Source organism: Helianthus annuus, chromosome 11 (assembly GCF_002127325.2).
Source record: "Helianthus annuus cultivar XRQ/B chromosome 11, HanXRQr2.0-SUNRISE, whole genome shotgun sequence".
In the NCBI taxonomy this organism is placed as follows: Eukaryota; Viridiplantae; Streptophyta; class Magnoliopsida; order Asterales; family Asteraceae; genus Helianthus; species Helianthus annuus.
In genome coordinates, this window is record NC_035443.2 from 140,649,512 (window position 1) to 140,664,694 (window position 15,183).

A 15,183-nucleotide genomic window follows, 5' to 3' on the forward strand; every position below is an offset into this window, starting at 1 on the left:
CACTTTTATTTACACACTAGCTTCTAGCTAATTAATAAAGTGCCAAAATATGAGGAATTATTCCCGACACCTTGCAGAATAAATTGTGTCGCTAAAAATATTAGTTATGACGCTTAACGGATATCTTAAGCACTTTAACGGATTACTATCCGACCGAACAACCGGACAATACCCGGAACATAAAAATATTGCCAAAATTAATATTAGTACTTTTCTGAGCCAGTTAGGGTCCCTGATTACCCTAACACCCGCTTTTAATGCATTAAGCAACTAACGAGGTTAGTACCTTAAAGTAACGCACTTAACCAAACTGAACCGTAACTGAACGATTGGAAACGAACCGAGCACCATTACAACTCAATGGAATCGGCCAACTAGTGGGGCCAAGGAGAGTACGCTTTTGAATATTTAATTGGATTGCACGAGGATCGAGACAACTTTCTCTATAAATAACATCACCTCTCACACACACAAACACACACACCTCACCTTCACTCTCTCTCCCTCTCCCTCTCCCTCCTCTCGGCCGAGATCACCACCACCCCCACATCCGTTTTTCGGTTCAAGTCTTGACATTCCAAGGGTATACAAGTGTCGGTGGTTACGTACAACGGAGCTCGGAACAAACGGAACGCGGAGGACCTCTACCGTTTGCTATTATCCACGCAGTTTTCGACTAGTTTCTTCCCTAGCCCCGAGCTAGAGGTATAACGTTTAAAACTCATTTTTGGTCATGTCTAAAGTGGTTAAAAAGATATTTGTCGGTTGAATGTCGGTAACCCGCTTGATGGAACTTTAAAGTTTGCTAAAACGTGAATATCGTTGGTTAAAAGCTCAAAACGCGTGTAAATGTCGTAGTACTTGAATATGTTGATTAATATGGCCTGATCTACGATGTGGTGGCTCTCATCATCGTTTAACCCGACTTTGTTCGGATCACGTATCTGGACATACACTTGTTTCTTGTGTACAAGGGTTAAAAGGTGAAACTCCACCACACGGGAAACATGAACTTGTGTAAAAATGTTTTAACATGAAAAATAGTATTTAAAACAAGCCGATCTACGTATGTACAAGTGGTATATTCGTAGGACCGGGTGTCGAGAAAATCATGTTTTAATAAAAATGGATAAAGTGTTAACAAATACGATTTCTATAAACTACAAGTATAGAAACACTTGTAGAATAAAAGATCCGACAAAATAACAATGTTTACAAAAATTGTCGGGAAGTTGTAAGAAGTAAGTTGTTCTAAAAACGAGGTTTTTGCAAGACTAAGTTATGCTATATATAGATCCACTAAAAATAACGAGATCTACACCGTAGTTTTTGTAAAAACTACAAGTTCATGAAACAACGCGGTTTTACATTCTAGTCTTCTATTTGATGTGTTGAAAATTGATTTGGTTGATTTGATAAATTGTTGAGATGATTTGTAAAAGAAAATGATACGCTTGAAAGCGTGGCCACCTCCAGTTACAGGGGAAACTCTGGCAAAATTTTCTAAAAATCTAACACTTAGAATTATTTAACAAGTGTTAGACTACTTTGACATGTTTTCAAAAATATATTTTCGCCACAACTTTATTTATAAATAATCGGAGGTGGGATTTTCACAAAACTAAAAGTGATAAATATTTATTCGGTAAATATATTTTGTCACCTCACTGTTTATGATTATTTTGTGAAAATGTATAAATATTATTTTTAGAGTAAAAATAATATTTACTAACCTTGTCAAGCCCGAAATAATACAAACGCCTTCACGGCAAACATATAAGTTACAACGGTAATTTCTATTACCACCTAATCACCAAAACGTAACTTACGCTTTATTCGGAAGTGTTCATAAGCACGTATATTGTCAATATATTATTTTGGGAAAATATTATGAGAAAAAGGAAATATATTATTTTTGAGAAAAATAAATATATTTTGGAATAAGAAATAAAATATATTAAGTGGGACTTAATAAAATGATATAAATACACATGTATTTAAATCCCCCATCCTTGGGAAGGAGAATGCGTATCAAATATATACACGGAACGGTTGCCTAACTGTTTCCAATGATGTAAACTATGAAGCTAAAGCACGGCCATCCGTCTAATAGAATTAGCACATGTAGGTCGTTGCACAGCACTTGGATATTGGATTGCTTGATTTTGTGACGCGCTCACTGTGAGTTCATGTCCCCCTTTTCTCTTAACTGTTTTCAGTTTTATAAACTGCGGGGGTGAAATACATGTTACAATGATTATGGATATGTTATACATGGTATGATTAGCATAAGGAGGGTTATTACTTAGATCATGTGAGTGGGTAGGCAGAAACTTGAGGCCATTAATCCTCGTTGAGGACCGAGGGACAGGAGCGGTAGATCTATCTGGGTGTAGCGAGCCCAGCCTCAGGTCCAGCATAACGGACCTCGGGGTGACTTAGTGCCCGACGCATAAATCCGCTAGGTTTGAGTCATCCCTACTTGCACTTCACACATATCAGTGGACTTGCAACCCATTGGTGATCTCTTTTATTTCCTTATTTGCTACATACCAGGGTTTTTGATAAAGATAAAGGTTTATTTACTCATTTTCGCATGAACTCGCTCAACATTATTGTTGATTTTTCAACTTACATGTATTTCAGGGAATTAAGGATCTGGCACGGTTTAGCAGGATTTCCCGCTGCATTTAGATTCAGAGTCATCCGGGTTCAAGGCTTATGGCTCTTTCCTGGACAAGCCATAGCCCCTGAACCATGTTTATTTATGTTGCATTATGGTAGTAGTTGTACTGTTTAAGACAAGTAATGGTTGTTGGGTGTTTACCCATTTAGACAATGTTTGACAATTTTATTTTCAATGGATGACTTTGCATGATTTTAAATTCATATAGCTTGTTATGGTTAAGCTATGGTATTAAGAAGTCACACCAAATTAACCACGCTTCCGCAAAGCCAGGGTGTGACACCAATCACAACATGTTGTTTTCCCCTAAGCTATTATAACTTCCTTCACTGGCCTTTTCGCAAGACAGAATATAAAAAAGTATTTTATTTGTTATCGTGTTTTATTGGCTAAATTAAAACATGTAAAATTAATTTTGGTAAAATGTGAATTGAAGATCTCAGGTAAAGCAAGTCCTCGCAAAAAAAACAAAGAAACAATGTCCCGGAGGCCGGAGGTCCTGCTCTGGCTCGATGTGTACAAGAGTTCCACTCCACTACCCAAGGTAGACCTAAATAAACTTATAACATGTAAAATTAACCTAATCAAATAAAATAAAAACCTATATATATTTATAAAAAATCATATTATGATGTCACCTATAAACCCACAAAACAATCTTATCCTCCTCTCCATCCAAAACTCAGATATCTCCATTCTCACTTCTCACAACTCCCACATTTCCACCACCACCGTCCTCCGCCACCACCACCGCCACCAATGGTGGAATGACCACCAACTACCACCACTTCCCCACCATGAAACTAACCGAAATCCCATTCCGCAACACAAAATTTACATTCCCATTCCCATTCCACTCTAACACCCACTTACTCTTCTTCTCATCTTCTTCTTCTTCTATCCTAAAACCCTCTTTTATCAAACCCTTTTCTTCAATTCACTCAACAACTGATAATAATTCCACCACCACCACCACTAATAACCCTTCTTCTTCTTCTTCTTCATCTGCCCCTTGGCTCAACAATTGGTCCACCCCACCACCCCAAAACCCTAATATTAAACCTGAATTGGGCAAAAGGTCTAAACTTTCTACTTCTTTTGAACCTCCTGCTGCTAGTGATGGTGCTGGTCCAACCAGGTTATTATCTTTTTTTTTTTATTTTTTTTTCAAGATTGTATGTTGTTGTTATACCTGCATATTCATTGGTTTCCGCTCCGGTTTGAAATATATTAGTTAGGGTTTATTGTTATATGAGTTCAATTGTTAGGTGATATGATTTGATTAAGTTTCCTTTGTATATAGTTGATTAATGATACACAATGCTTGACGCGGTTTTCATTATCCTATACCAGGACCACCGCCATCGACAGGATTGTTCTTCGGCTGCGGAATTTAGGGTTGGGCTCCGATGACGAAGAAGAAGAGGAGGAAATCGAAAACGCTCGTTCGGAAATGGTTTTGACGGGTGAAGAGAAATTGGGGGATTTGTTACGAAGAGATTGGGTTCGTCCCGATAGAATGTTGATCGAGGACGACGACGAGGAGACCGTTCTCCCATGGGAGAGAGATCAGGGAGGAAACGAAGACGAACAGAGGGAATCGGAAGGCGTAAAGAAGAGGATGAAAGCTCCAACATTAGCTGAATTAACACTCGAAGATTCAGAGTTAAGGAGGCTGAGGACACTGGGTACAACATTACGCGAGCGGATAACGATCCCAAAAGCAGGAATCACCGCCTCTGTTCTCGAAAAGATTCATGATCAGTGGAGGAAATCGGAACTCGTTCGGCTCAAGTTTCATGAGGTGTTGGCTCGAGATATGAAAACCGCTCATGAAATCGTTCAGCGCCGAACAGGTGGATTAGTGATATGGCAATCTGGAAGCGTGATGATGGTATATAGGGGAGTTAATTATGCGGGCCCTTCTTCAAGACCTCAATCCACCGGTGACACTCTTTTTGTTCCGGACGTTTCCTCTACCAACAATATCAATAATGATAATAGTAATAAACCGATAACGAGAAATGGTGATGCAAGAGCGACACCTGTTACCAAGAGCATGACAGAAGAGGAATGTGAATTTAATAGCGTGTTAGATGGGTTAGGTCCACGGTTTCATGAATGGTGGGGCACCGGGATACTTCCGGTGGATGCCGATTTACTTCCTCAAACGATTCCCGGCTTCAAAACCCCATTTCGGCTTCTTCCGACCGGAATGCGGCCTCGTCTCACCAATGCAGAGATGACTAATTTGAGGAAACTTGCGAAATCACTACCTTGTCATTTTGCTCTCGGTACTACTTCTTTCGTCAAATTAAGTATTTCATTCCTAAGAGGTGGCTAAATGGACCCGTTTTTGGTACTGGTTGGGTTGAAACTAGGGCTGCGAACAAGACCTTGTTCGTGTTTGTTTGTCAAGAAAATATATGTTCACTAACTGTTCATGAACACTTACCAAACAAGAGATTCTGTTCAAGTTCGTTCGTTAAGGAAATGAATGTGTTCGTATTCGTTTGTTAATTCTAGATAACGAATGTAAATGAGTATAAACTAATGTTCATGAACACAAATGAAAACAAACGAACACAAACAAGCGTTCATGAACAAATTATATAATACACTCAAAATTATTAAATATATTATTTGTTAGAATTTTGAAGTATTTAAATAAAATCTAAAAATTAAAAATGCTAATGAACTATCGAATATAAACGAACACATTACCGAACCTTCACGAACATAAATGAACAAACATGGATGTTCGTTCATTTAACTAAAATGAACGAAATTTCTTGTTCGTGTTCATTCATTTATTAAACAAACGAACTTCCCGCCGAACGGTTCATGAACTGTACGCTGAACGTTCGGTTCGTTTGTAGCTCTAGTTGAAACGACCCATAACACTTTTCTCTGTCAGAATTTTGTTTAAAAAAAACGGATATTAGTGTGTTTAATATGATTACAAAGTTTTTTTTTTTATGCAAATAATAATCTAGTTTTCTGAATAAGATGATAAGAGGTGATATGCGTTCAGTTTGGATTGCTTTTAACTTGTTTGGCCCCTTAATTTTTCTGAATAAGATGATAAGAGGTGATAAAAGAACAAATTAAACCGACTCGTTCATAAACAGATGGGTTAAAATTGCTCTCTAGAATTTTTAATATGTGCGTGTGACACATGTCTTAATTTTTTACTTGGTAACAAAGGGAGAAACAGGAATCATCAGGGCTTGGCAGCTGCTATAATCAAACTTTGGGAGAAAAGCATGGTTGCTAAGATCGCTGTGAAACGTGGAATTCAAAATACCAATAATGAGTTAATGGCTGAGGAGTTAAAGGTACACTGAATATAATAACTATGGTCATCTTATGGAGATCCATAAATATGGGTGTAAATGAGCACCGTTTCTGAAGTTCTAGCTCGGCTCGATTATTATGCATCCACTTTTTAAATATGTGATGTATTTAATTTTATAATTATTTTTTATATATTTATAATTTTAATTTTAGTATAAAAATAATATATATTATTTAAATATTTATATCATAATATTTCTTTTATAGAGTAAAGTACACGGATGGTCCTTGTAGTTTACCAAAATTTTGGATTTGGTCCCTAGCTTTTCAAAAGTACATGGATGGTCCCTGTGGTTTGCACTTTGTATCACATTTAGTCCCCAACCAACAAATCTAAAGGTTTTAGCATGTCCAAGTTGGGGACTAAATGCGTTACAAAGTGCAAAACACAGGGCCCATCCATGTACTTTTGGAAAGCTAAGGACCAAATCCAAAATTTTGGTAAACCACAGAGACCATCCGTGTACTTTACTCTTTTTTTATATAAATAAATCGTATATCTAATATATTTGATAAATGTGATATAAACAACATGTTTGTTTAGGCTCTCTGGCCTACCCGAGATTGATAAGTGAAGTTTGGGCTCTAGCTCGTTTAAGCTCACCTTGATTTGACGCTCACGAGTGGCTCGGCTCATTTACACCCCTATCCACAAGCATGTTAAACCACATTTTTTTCTTGAAAAAAATAATGTGATATATGGAACAATGAAAGGACGACATGATTCTAACATGTGAAATATTGTAGAAACTAACAGGAGGTGTCCTACTGCTCAGAAACAAATATTACATCGTAATTTACCGTGGGAAAGATTTTGTTCCTACAACTGTAGCTACTGCATTAGCAGAAAGACAGGAAATGACGAAAGATATACAAGATGCAGAAGAGAAGGTGAGGATTGGAACAGTAGAACCAGTAGCCGCAGTCGCAAGTGTTGACCATGGACAGGTGGCGCTTGCAGGAAGTCTAGCCGAGTTTTATGAGGCTCAAGCACAATGGGGAAGAGAAAAAACAACCGAAGAACACGAGCAAATGTTGGTAGAAGCTTCCAAAACAAAGATAACTAGAGTTGTTAAGAAGCTTGAGCATAAGTTATTTATCGTAAGTGTTCTTTTCATAGTTGAACTGCCAACTGTTAAATAAAAACCAATAAAAATAATGAGTTAAATGCCATTTTAGTCCCTGTGGTTTTGGCCATTTTGCCAGTTTAATCCAAAGGTTTCATTTTTAACCTATGGGTCCAAAAAGGTTTCACCGTTGCCATTTTAGTCCACTGGGTTAACTCCACCCATTTTTTCTGTTAACGAGAAGACCAATTCGGTCATTTTATATGGCTGAATTGCCCTTTTAGTTAACAGAATTACATACAAAATTACCGAATTGGCCTTCTCGTTAACAGAAAAAATGGATGAAGTTAACCCAGTGGACTAAAATGGCAACTGTGAAACCTTTTTGGACCCACAGGTTAAAAATGAAACCTTTGGACTAAACTGGCAAAATAGTCCAAACCACAGGGACTAAAATGGCATTTAACTCAAAAATAATTATAAATATAATACACACACATACGTAGACACACACATTTAAAATTATTTTTTAATTTAATGGTAACAAAGAAAAAAAAAGAAATGTGTGTATATGTATATAGATTATATTTATAATTTTTTTGGTTTTTCATTTAAAGATAAAAAATAAAATTAAACAAAAAATAAATGAGTAAATTGCCAAAATCGTCCATGAGTTAACAAAATTGCCAAAATTGTCCCTGAGTTAACAATACATTTTAACTGAGTTAGTGATTTGGTTGGAAATGGCAACAAAAAATGAGACGTCAGGGGTCCAGTTACTCTATTTTCATGCTAATTGGATTTTTTTAGAACTTTTTGTTTGATTCTGGATGCATCGAACAGGCCCAGTCTAAAAGGAGTAGAGCCGATAAAGAATTAGCTAAGATACGCGAAACCTGGCTTCCTGCGGATCCTCCTGATGACCAAGAAACTATTACGGATGAGGAACGTGTTATGTTCAGAAGAGTTGGATTAAGAATGAAACCTTACGTACCACTCGGTAAATCCTTGTCACTTAATTACGCTTCTTCTGCACCACCTATTTTTGTGTAAAAGCGGCCAATTTTGAATTTTTGGTTTCACTTTTTCTCCAAACTGTTTGGTATATTTGGGAGGTGGAACTTTAGGGCTTAGGCCCATTCACATACGAAAAGATAATAGCTTTAAAGGAAACGGGCCGAAAGTCGCCAAGGTGCACTTTTTAGTGCCTAAAACCTCTTAAACCATTTTATCGAAAAAACAGCTTTTATGGGACTAACATTATATTTGTATTTGACACTCAAATCGTGTATACTATTTCTTAGGGTTGGCATATCGTGTCAACCCGACGTGTTAAGACACGAACATGAATCCGAAACAGGTAAAACACGAACACGACACAAAATCTTATCGTGTCAGATTTTCCAAACACGAACACGAACCGGATAATATACATGTTACACAAAATGACCTGTTAAGAGTTAAGACACGAAAGTTTTACCGGTGTATCATACGACCTGTTAAGACACAAACACAACCTGTTATTAAATATATAAACCTTACCTCCAGGTATTTTTTTTTAATTAAAATTAGGAGCGCCACATATATAAACGTGTCATTAACGGGTTGTAACAAGTTAACATGTATTTTTACCTGTTAAGACACAAAATTAAACAGGTCCTAACGTGTCGACCTGTTATAGACACGAAACCTGTTAACTTTGTGCCACTTCTAGTTTGTATTTTATATCAACTTTTATGTTGGAAAGCTGCACCTTGATTTTGCAAAGTATAATCCACACCCTTTTTTGTATTGAAACTTTATTTTTCTGAAACTTAATGTTGTGTCTATAAGGTAATTTACAGGTATCCGTGGTGTTTTTGATGGTGTTATCGAGAACATGCATCTGCACTGGAAACATAGAGAACTTGTAAAACTCATATCAAAGCAAAAAGACGTCGAGTTTGTTGAAGAAACCGCAAGGTTTATGGAGTATGAAAGTGGTGGGATATTAATAGACATTGTAAGAGTGCCCAAAGGTTATGCCATCATATATTATCGTGGAAAGAATTATCGGAGGCCCATTAGTATTAGGCCCAGAAGCCTTCCTTCAAAAGCACGAGCATTGAAACGTTGGAAGGCCTTGCAAAGATACGAGGTATCGTTGCCGTTATTGTTCCTACTATTTCATGATTCATATGATATATTGATGTAGCTAATACACAAGTAATATAACTAATATATTTCAATGTAAACTATGCAGGCTCTCACAGAACATGTAACTGAGTTGGAAAACACCATAAAACAAATGAAAGCACAAAATGTAAGTATTCATTCTATCTTCAAATTTGTTCTATTTGCTCAAAATTTCTCGATTTATACTTAAAATACAATTTCATGATGTATTTTAAGGATATCAAGGATACGAGTACTCGGAACACAGATGAAATCGAGCTGCGTGATCATGTCTTGGAATCCAGCGAGGTTTGTTTTGTTATCCACACATGAGTAGGGGTGTAAACGAGCCGGGCCGAGCCTGAGCTCGACCAGGCTCGAGCTCGGCTCAAGCCTACTTCTTTGAGCTCGAGCTCGGCTCGCGAGTAAAACACAAAGCTCGAGCTCGGCTCAACTCGGCTCGAACTATTTTGAGAACAACCTTAAATGAGCTAAAAGCTCGGCTCGAGCTCACTTCAACATCGCTTAAACGAGCCAAAGCTCGGCTCTAGCTCGGCTCAATAATGTTATGATCATTATTAATATATTATATATAAAAAATTAAAATTTTATATGGGCTCGTTTAGCCTCGCGAGCCTAAACAAGCTTTGTATTTCAGGCTCGAGCTCGGGCTCGATAACAAAACGAGCTCTATTTTAGGCTCGAGCTAGGGCTCGGGCTCGTTAAGGCTCGGCTCGTTCGAGCTTTTAATCGAGCCGATCACGAGTAGCTCTCGAGCCTCGGGGCTTGTTTACACCCCTACACATGAGATCGAGCGACTTATAGGGGTCAAATAAATACTTTTAAGTAATGAGTATCATACTAGCTGCAATATGAACACTCGGAACAGCTATTTATCTCTGATAATTACAACTTTGAACGGCAAAAGCACATCCAGACACTATCTCGATCTGCAGTTGCTCGTTATGGAGTTATAAATATTCCAGATTAATAGATCACTCAAAACGCGCATCCAAACACTTCTTTAATCTCTCATCTCGATAAGTTATTGTACATTTAAGGATAGAAACCATTAACCATATGAACTTTCTTTCTAGTTTATCTGCTGATTTATGTTTAGGGCATCAAGAAGCAATAAGTAAGTATACTTTTTTTGTGTAACGTGCAGGGTGAAGATGAGAGTTCATGGTCGAACTCTGACGATGACGACGACTACTATGATGAAGATGAAGGTGAAGGTGAGGATCTTAAAGATGAAGATGAAGGATTCTTAACTGTTGACATATGAGATTGTCTACTTCCTTTTCACTCTTTGGGGGATTTTTGAAGCTGGTGAGAGACAAATGTAGTAATGTTTTATTCATATATAAGTACCTGCAACTTGGAGAGGGGATATTTTTTGATAATAAAAAAATAGAGTAAATTATAATTTGTGTCCATCTTTCATTAATTAGTAATGTTTTATTCATATATAAAAGTTAAAATACCTTCAACTTGGACAAGGGATATCTTTCTATACTAATAAACAAAAATCCTTTTTGTATACGTGACATTCTCTGGTAATTTCTCACCCTTATTTTTTTATTTATCTCTTTTATTAAAATATTAAACATCAATTTAACTAAATCTATTTATCTCTTTTGTTTAATTGATTTCTTTTTTAACTCTAAAGTTTCAATCTTTGGCAATTTAAGTCTAAAGTTTCAATCTTTGGTATTTTAACCCCTTTGATTAATTTAATTTTTCACTTCTAATTCAAAAGTTTTCATCTTTTGCAATTTAACCCTTTTAATTTTTTTTTACTTTCAATCCAAAACTTTTTATCTTTTGCAATTTAATCTCAACATTCTTTTACTTTCAACTTTAGTCTCTTATATACTTTTCATCTTTCATAAGTTCTCCGTTTAACGTGTCGTTCTAAATTTCCGACTTAACACGCCGCAACGTGCGTGTGGGGTTCAACGTTTTTTCATCTATTTTTTCCTGTTTGACATGTCCGTCGCAGCGCGTTTATTTTTCCCCATTTGATAGGTCTATTGCAACGTGCGAGTCAGAGATCGACTTAGTTATTTTTTCCTCGGTTTTACACACAGGCTCGTGGTCATGTGAGAAACATTTGCCTTTTATCTAACATGATATATAACTATTGAATCCCCGGCCGCATTGCGACAGGTGGTTAATCTAGTTTTTTGATAATAAAAAAATAGAGTTAATGCCCAGCTTTGATCTTTAATCTTTCATTAATAATTCTACGAATCATCCTTTATGTTGAGGTTTTGTCATAGGGGGGTGTTTGGGGTTGAGTTTTGAAGGAAATTTTTAGATTATTGAGTTTTGAAATCGTAAATAATCAGTTTTTGAGTGTTGGGGTAAAAAATTAAAAAAATGATTATTTGCGTTTAGAAAGTTACAAAACGCATTTTTCCAAAAGCAGCTCCCCCCTACTGCAACAAAACGCAGTTTTCTAAAAATTGATTATTTGCGTTTAGAAAAGGATTTTCACTTGTTTATTTTTTTAAATATATATTTGCCAAACACTCAAATAGTTGATTATCTGATTATTGTGATATCAAGCAACATAATCAAATCCAAACACTATCTTTCAACATCACGTTTTGTTACAATTAATTATCTGATTCTGATTATTCAAAACACATAATCTATTTTCAAAACTCAACCCCAAACACCCTCGTCTATAAGTGGTCACCGTAAGCTACGGTGGCTTCAGCTAAGAAATTTTGTTTTCTTCATAACTTTCTCGTTTCAACTCCGTTTTCTTCGCCGTTTTCGCCCACATTCTCGTAATTTCATCCTCTATCATGTTATCTTCTTAATTCTTCAATTCCAATAATTGATTTTTTTTCATTTATTCTCCGTCTTTCAATCTCCAATCCAGTCGCGCCTGTTCGAAGCTTCATTTCCACACTTTTAAGCCCCAAATGTACCTGAAACACAAGCAACCGTAGTTATCTAATTCAAGATAAATACATGAATAAAGGCTGGATTAAATTATACTTTATAACCCTTAAGGGTCGTCCTACGGACTACAATATCGCCAACCCATTTGTAACATTAACCCGTCAACCCGGTTACAACTTGATTACAAGTTTACAAGCTTCTTACAACTTTCCATGCTTTCTAATTTCTTTGATTACCTTATGATATATATATATATTGTTTATCTATAACCTTTTTGATAAGGTATCTATGTTAAAGAACCTCCTTTATAGCCTTTTTTGCTAATTATCTAACATACTTATCTCTAGTAACTATACTTACGAAGTTTGGCCAATCATATAAAAACTTAATAGTAAGTTTGCTTTCACTAAAAGATGGTTAAAAGTTGTGTAGGATCTTGGAATGGCACTTGGGAGCTTTGGTGTGTTTGAAGTACCAATAACATGAACTATTTTCATCATGATCCGTCTCCACAACTTGATTATTTAGTCCTCCAAGTCTTGCTCAAACCATTTAGGTAGTAAATAATAATTATCTCTTTTGCGAGTAATAATAATGATTATCTATTTTGCTTGCAGTGGTGGCTATAGCTTTAAAGAGGACCGGTTGTTCAACAGAGCTTATGAAATTTGATATGGGAGGCTTAGTTGCGGATTTAGGCGATGCAAAAGCTCTTGCTCAAATAAAACCGCTTGGTGTAAAACTGTAAATGTAAAAACATTTTAATTTTTCTGTAACAATTCACATGTTTTTTTGGTTATTCACTTTCAATGCTAACCTCCATTTGATAACTGAATCACAACTACATTGTTCACAGTGATCTTTAATTTGTGCGGTAAGATTTTATTTTTGACTCTTTTCCACCATTGATTTAAAATCTGGTATACTTATTTAGCTTTATGACAGGTAAAACAAATTTCTTGCATTTCGATTACATCAATGCTTCGGGTTGCTACGCGATGGGCTTTACATGTGGCTAAAAGGATTTAGGGTGAAATCTTGGGTGGTTGCAGCTATATAAATGAGATAAATTGACTGATGAATTTTTTGTTTAAGAGTTTCTTTTACATTTATTTCTGAAGTTGCCTATTACCTGTTGTTATGTATAAATAGCCAACCTTAAATGACTCCTCAAAATATTATATTATTTTATTTGTCAACTTTGACTGAGACACAGAAGCACTCATTGGTAGAAGTAGGCCAAGAGTGGGGTTGCCTGAAACCCATTAGATCTAACCTTTTGTTCCGCGGTCTGAATGTATACGTTGATTAATGGTGCTTATGATACCCTATTCGAGACATGGTCTAGAATGTTTCACTTTAATGTTTTTGCACCCATCATAACACATGTAAACAATATAAAATTTGTGACATGTATTTCACCCCCGAAGTGTAAAACAAAAACAGTTAAAGAAAAGGGGGAGCATGAACTCACAACTTTGCGTTCCTGTGCGTTGTAAACTTCACCGGGTTTTCTTAATTAACGTCATGACCTATACGCGTTTTCTTAACGTTAGTTACTAGACTTGCGTCACACAAGTACAGTCACTCTCTTTTGTATTTGTATTGTTGTGTTAAAAATATTTTATATTTTTAACTAGGTATCTTACTTATATTATTTTCTCTAAAATTAATATAAGTATCTCGTGTTTTACACTTTGCACCCGAATTATGTATCTTGTATGTTGTTTGTGTATTTTTTTATGTTTATACTCCTTATGAGTATTTGGTGCATTTTTAAGTCTTAATACACTAGCACGTATAACACATACTATATACACTTAGCACAAAAGTTGGTGATCATATAATATATATATTTTTCTCTCAAAAATATACATACTTATCATAAATTTACACAAGCGTTTTACTATGAAACATATATGCTAAATATATATTTAACAAGTTTCGTTTATGAAAACCCACCTCCGACGCTTGGAAAGTTTGTAACAAAAATCATGGCGAAATTTATTTGGAAAAGCAAGTTAAAAATATATTCCTAACACTTGTCGTAGAAGTATTTCCAAGTGTTATATTTCTGGAAAAATTTTGCCAGAGTTTCCTCTGTAAATGGAGGTGGCCACGCTTTCTAGCGTATCATTTTCTTTTCAAAATTTAATCATTAATTTTCCCAACATCAATCAACAAAGTTTCATCATCAAAATAGCCAAAATAGATATAAATCGCAAAACATATGAACTTGTGGTTTATCTAAAATATGTCGTAACTTTCCTCATGTTTTTAGTAGATCTTTTTATAATCCACTCGGTTTCTTGAGAATCTCGTTTTTAAAGAAAATACATTTCCACAACTTCTTGTCAAAAATTACAAAAATAATTCTTTGTTAAAACCTTCATTACACAAGTGTCTACACACTTGTTTGTTCACAAAGACGCCTTTTTGTTTATGAAAGATCCGGCCTTAAAACATGATTTCATCATACACTTGGTTCTTCGAAAATACCACTTGTAGGTCTTTAGATCTACTAGTTTTGGACTTCATTTTACAAGAAAATTACTTTTACACAAGTTCATGTTATTATGTAGTAGTGTTCATCATCTAGTCCTTTTTATACTTTAACATACACTAGCTCATGTTTTATGAACATAACCTAGCCGGGTTAGATGACGATCCAAACTACTACTAGCATTAAACAACACAAAATAATCATCACAAAACAAGTTTAACAAGTTTTACACCATTACTTTCCTTTTATCCAACAAGTTCATCATTTTACAAGACTTTTAGTTGGTGATCTTTAGTGTTTATGATTTTTAGTCATTAAATCACCTATTAACCATCATAAACAAGAACAAGATGAAGATTTGAAGCACTTACTACTAGCACAAGGCTAGGAAAGTTCAAGAGTGCAAATGAAGTGGATAAAAGCAAGTGGTGATGGTCCTTCAAGATCCGCTTGCACCGAGCTTCGTTAGTGGCCTTCTTACACCTTCTAGTAGCCTT

At 35.7% G+C, this 15,183-nt stretch overlaps 1 protein-coding gene across 1 annotated transcript; it reads left to right on the forward strand.

Annotated features, from left to right (window-relative positions):
• Window positions 1–3,319: 3,319 nt before the first annotated feature.
• LOC110890397 (CRM-domain containing factor CFM3A, chloroplastic/mitochondrial) lies at window positions 3,320–10,701 on the forward strand. Its single transcript, XM_022137994.2, has 9 exons — window positions 3,320–3,824; window positions 4,040–4,980; window positions 5,894–6,024; window positions 6,791–7,144; window positions 7,954–8,110; window positions 8,955–9,247; window positions 9,353–9,412; window positions 9,502–9,573; window positions 10,433–10,701. Exons 1-9 carry the CDS (start codon window positions 3,454–3,456, stop codon window positions 10,550–10,552), a joined length of 2,499 nt encoding a protein of 832 aa, XP_021993686.1. The 5' UTR covers window positions 3,320–3,453; the 3' UTR covers window positions 10,553–10,701.
• The last annotated feature ends 4,482 nt before the right edge of the window (window positions 10,702–15,183 follow it).

Excerpts from the sequence above, each read along its gene's own strand:
- LOC110890397 (XM_022137994.2), top strand. The coding sequence starts at position 3,454 with ATGACCACCAACTACCACCACTTCCCCACCATGAAACTAACCGAAATC. Across the intron at positions 3,825-4,039 it reads GATGGTGCTGGTCCAACCAG|GACCACCGCCATCGACAGGA; the intron begins GTTATTATCTTT and ends ATCCTATACCAG. Across the intron at positions 4,981-5,893 it reads ACCTTGTCATTTTGCTCTCG|GGAGAAACAGGAATCATCAG; the intron begins GTACTACTTCTT and ends TTGGTAACAAAG.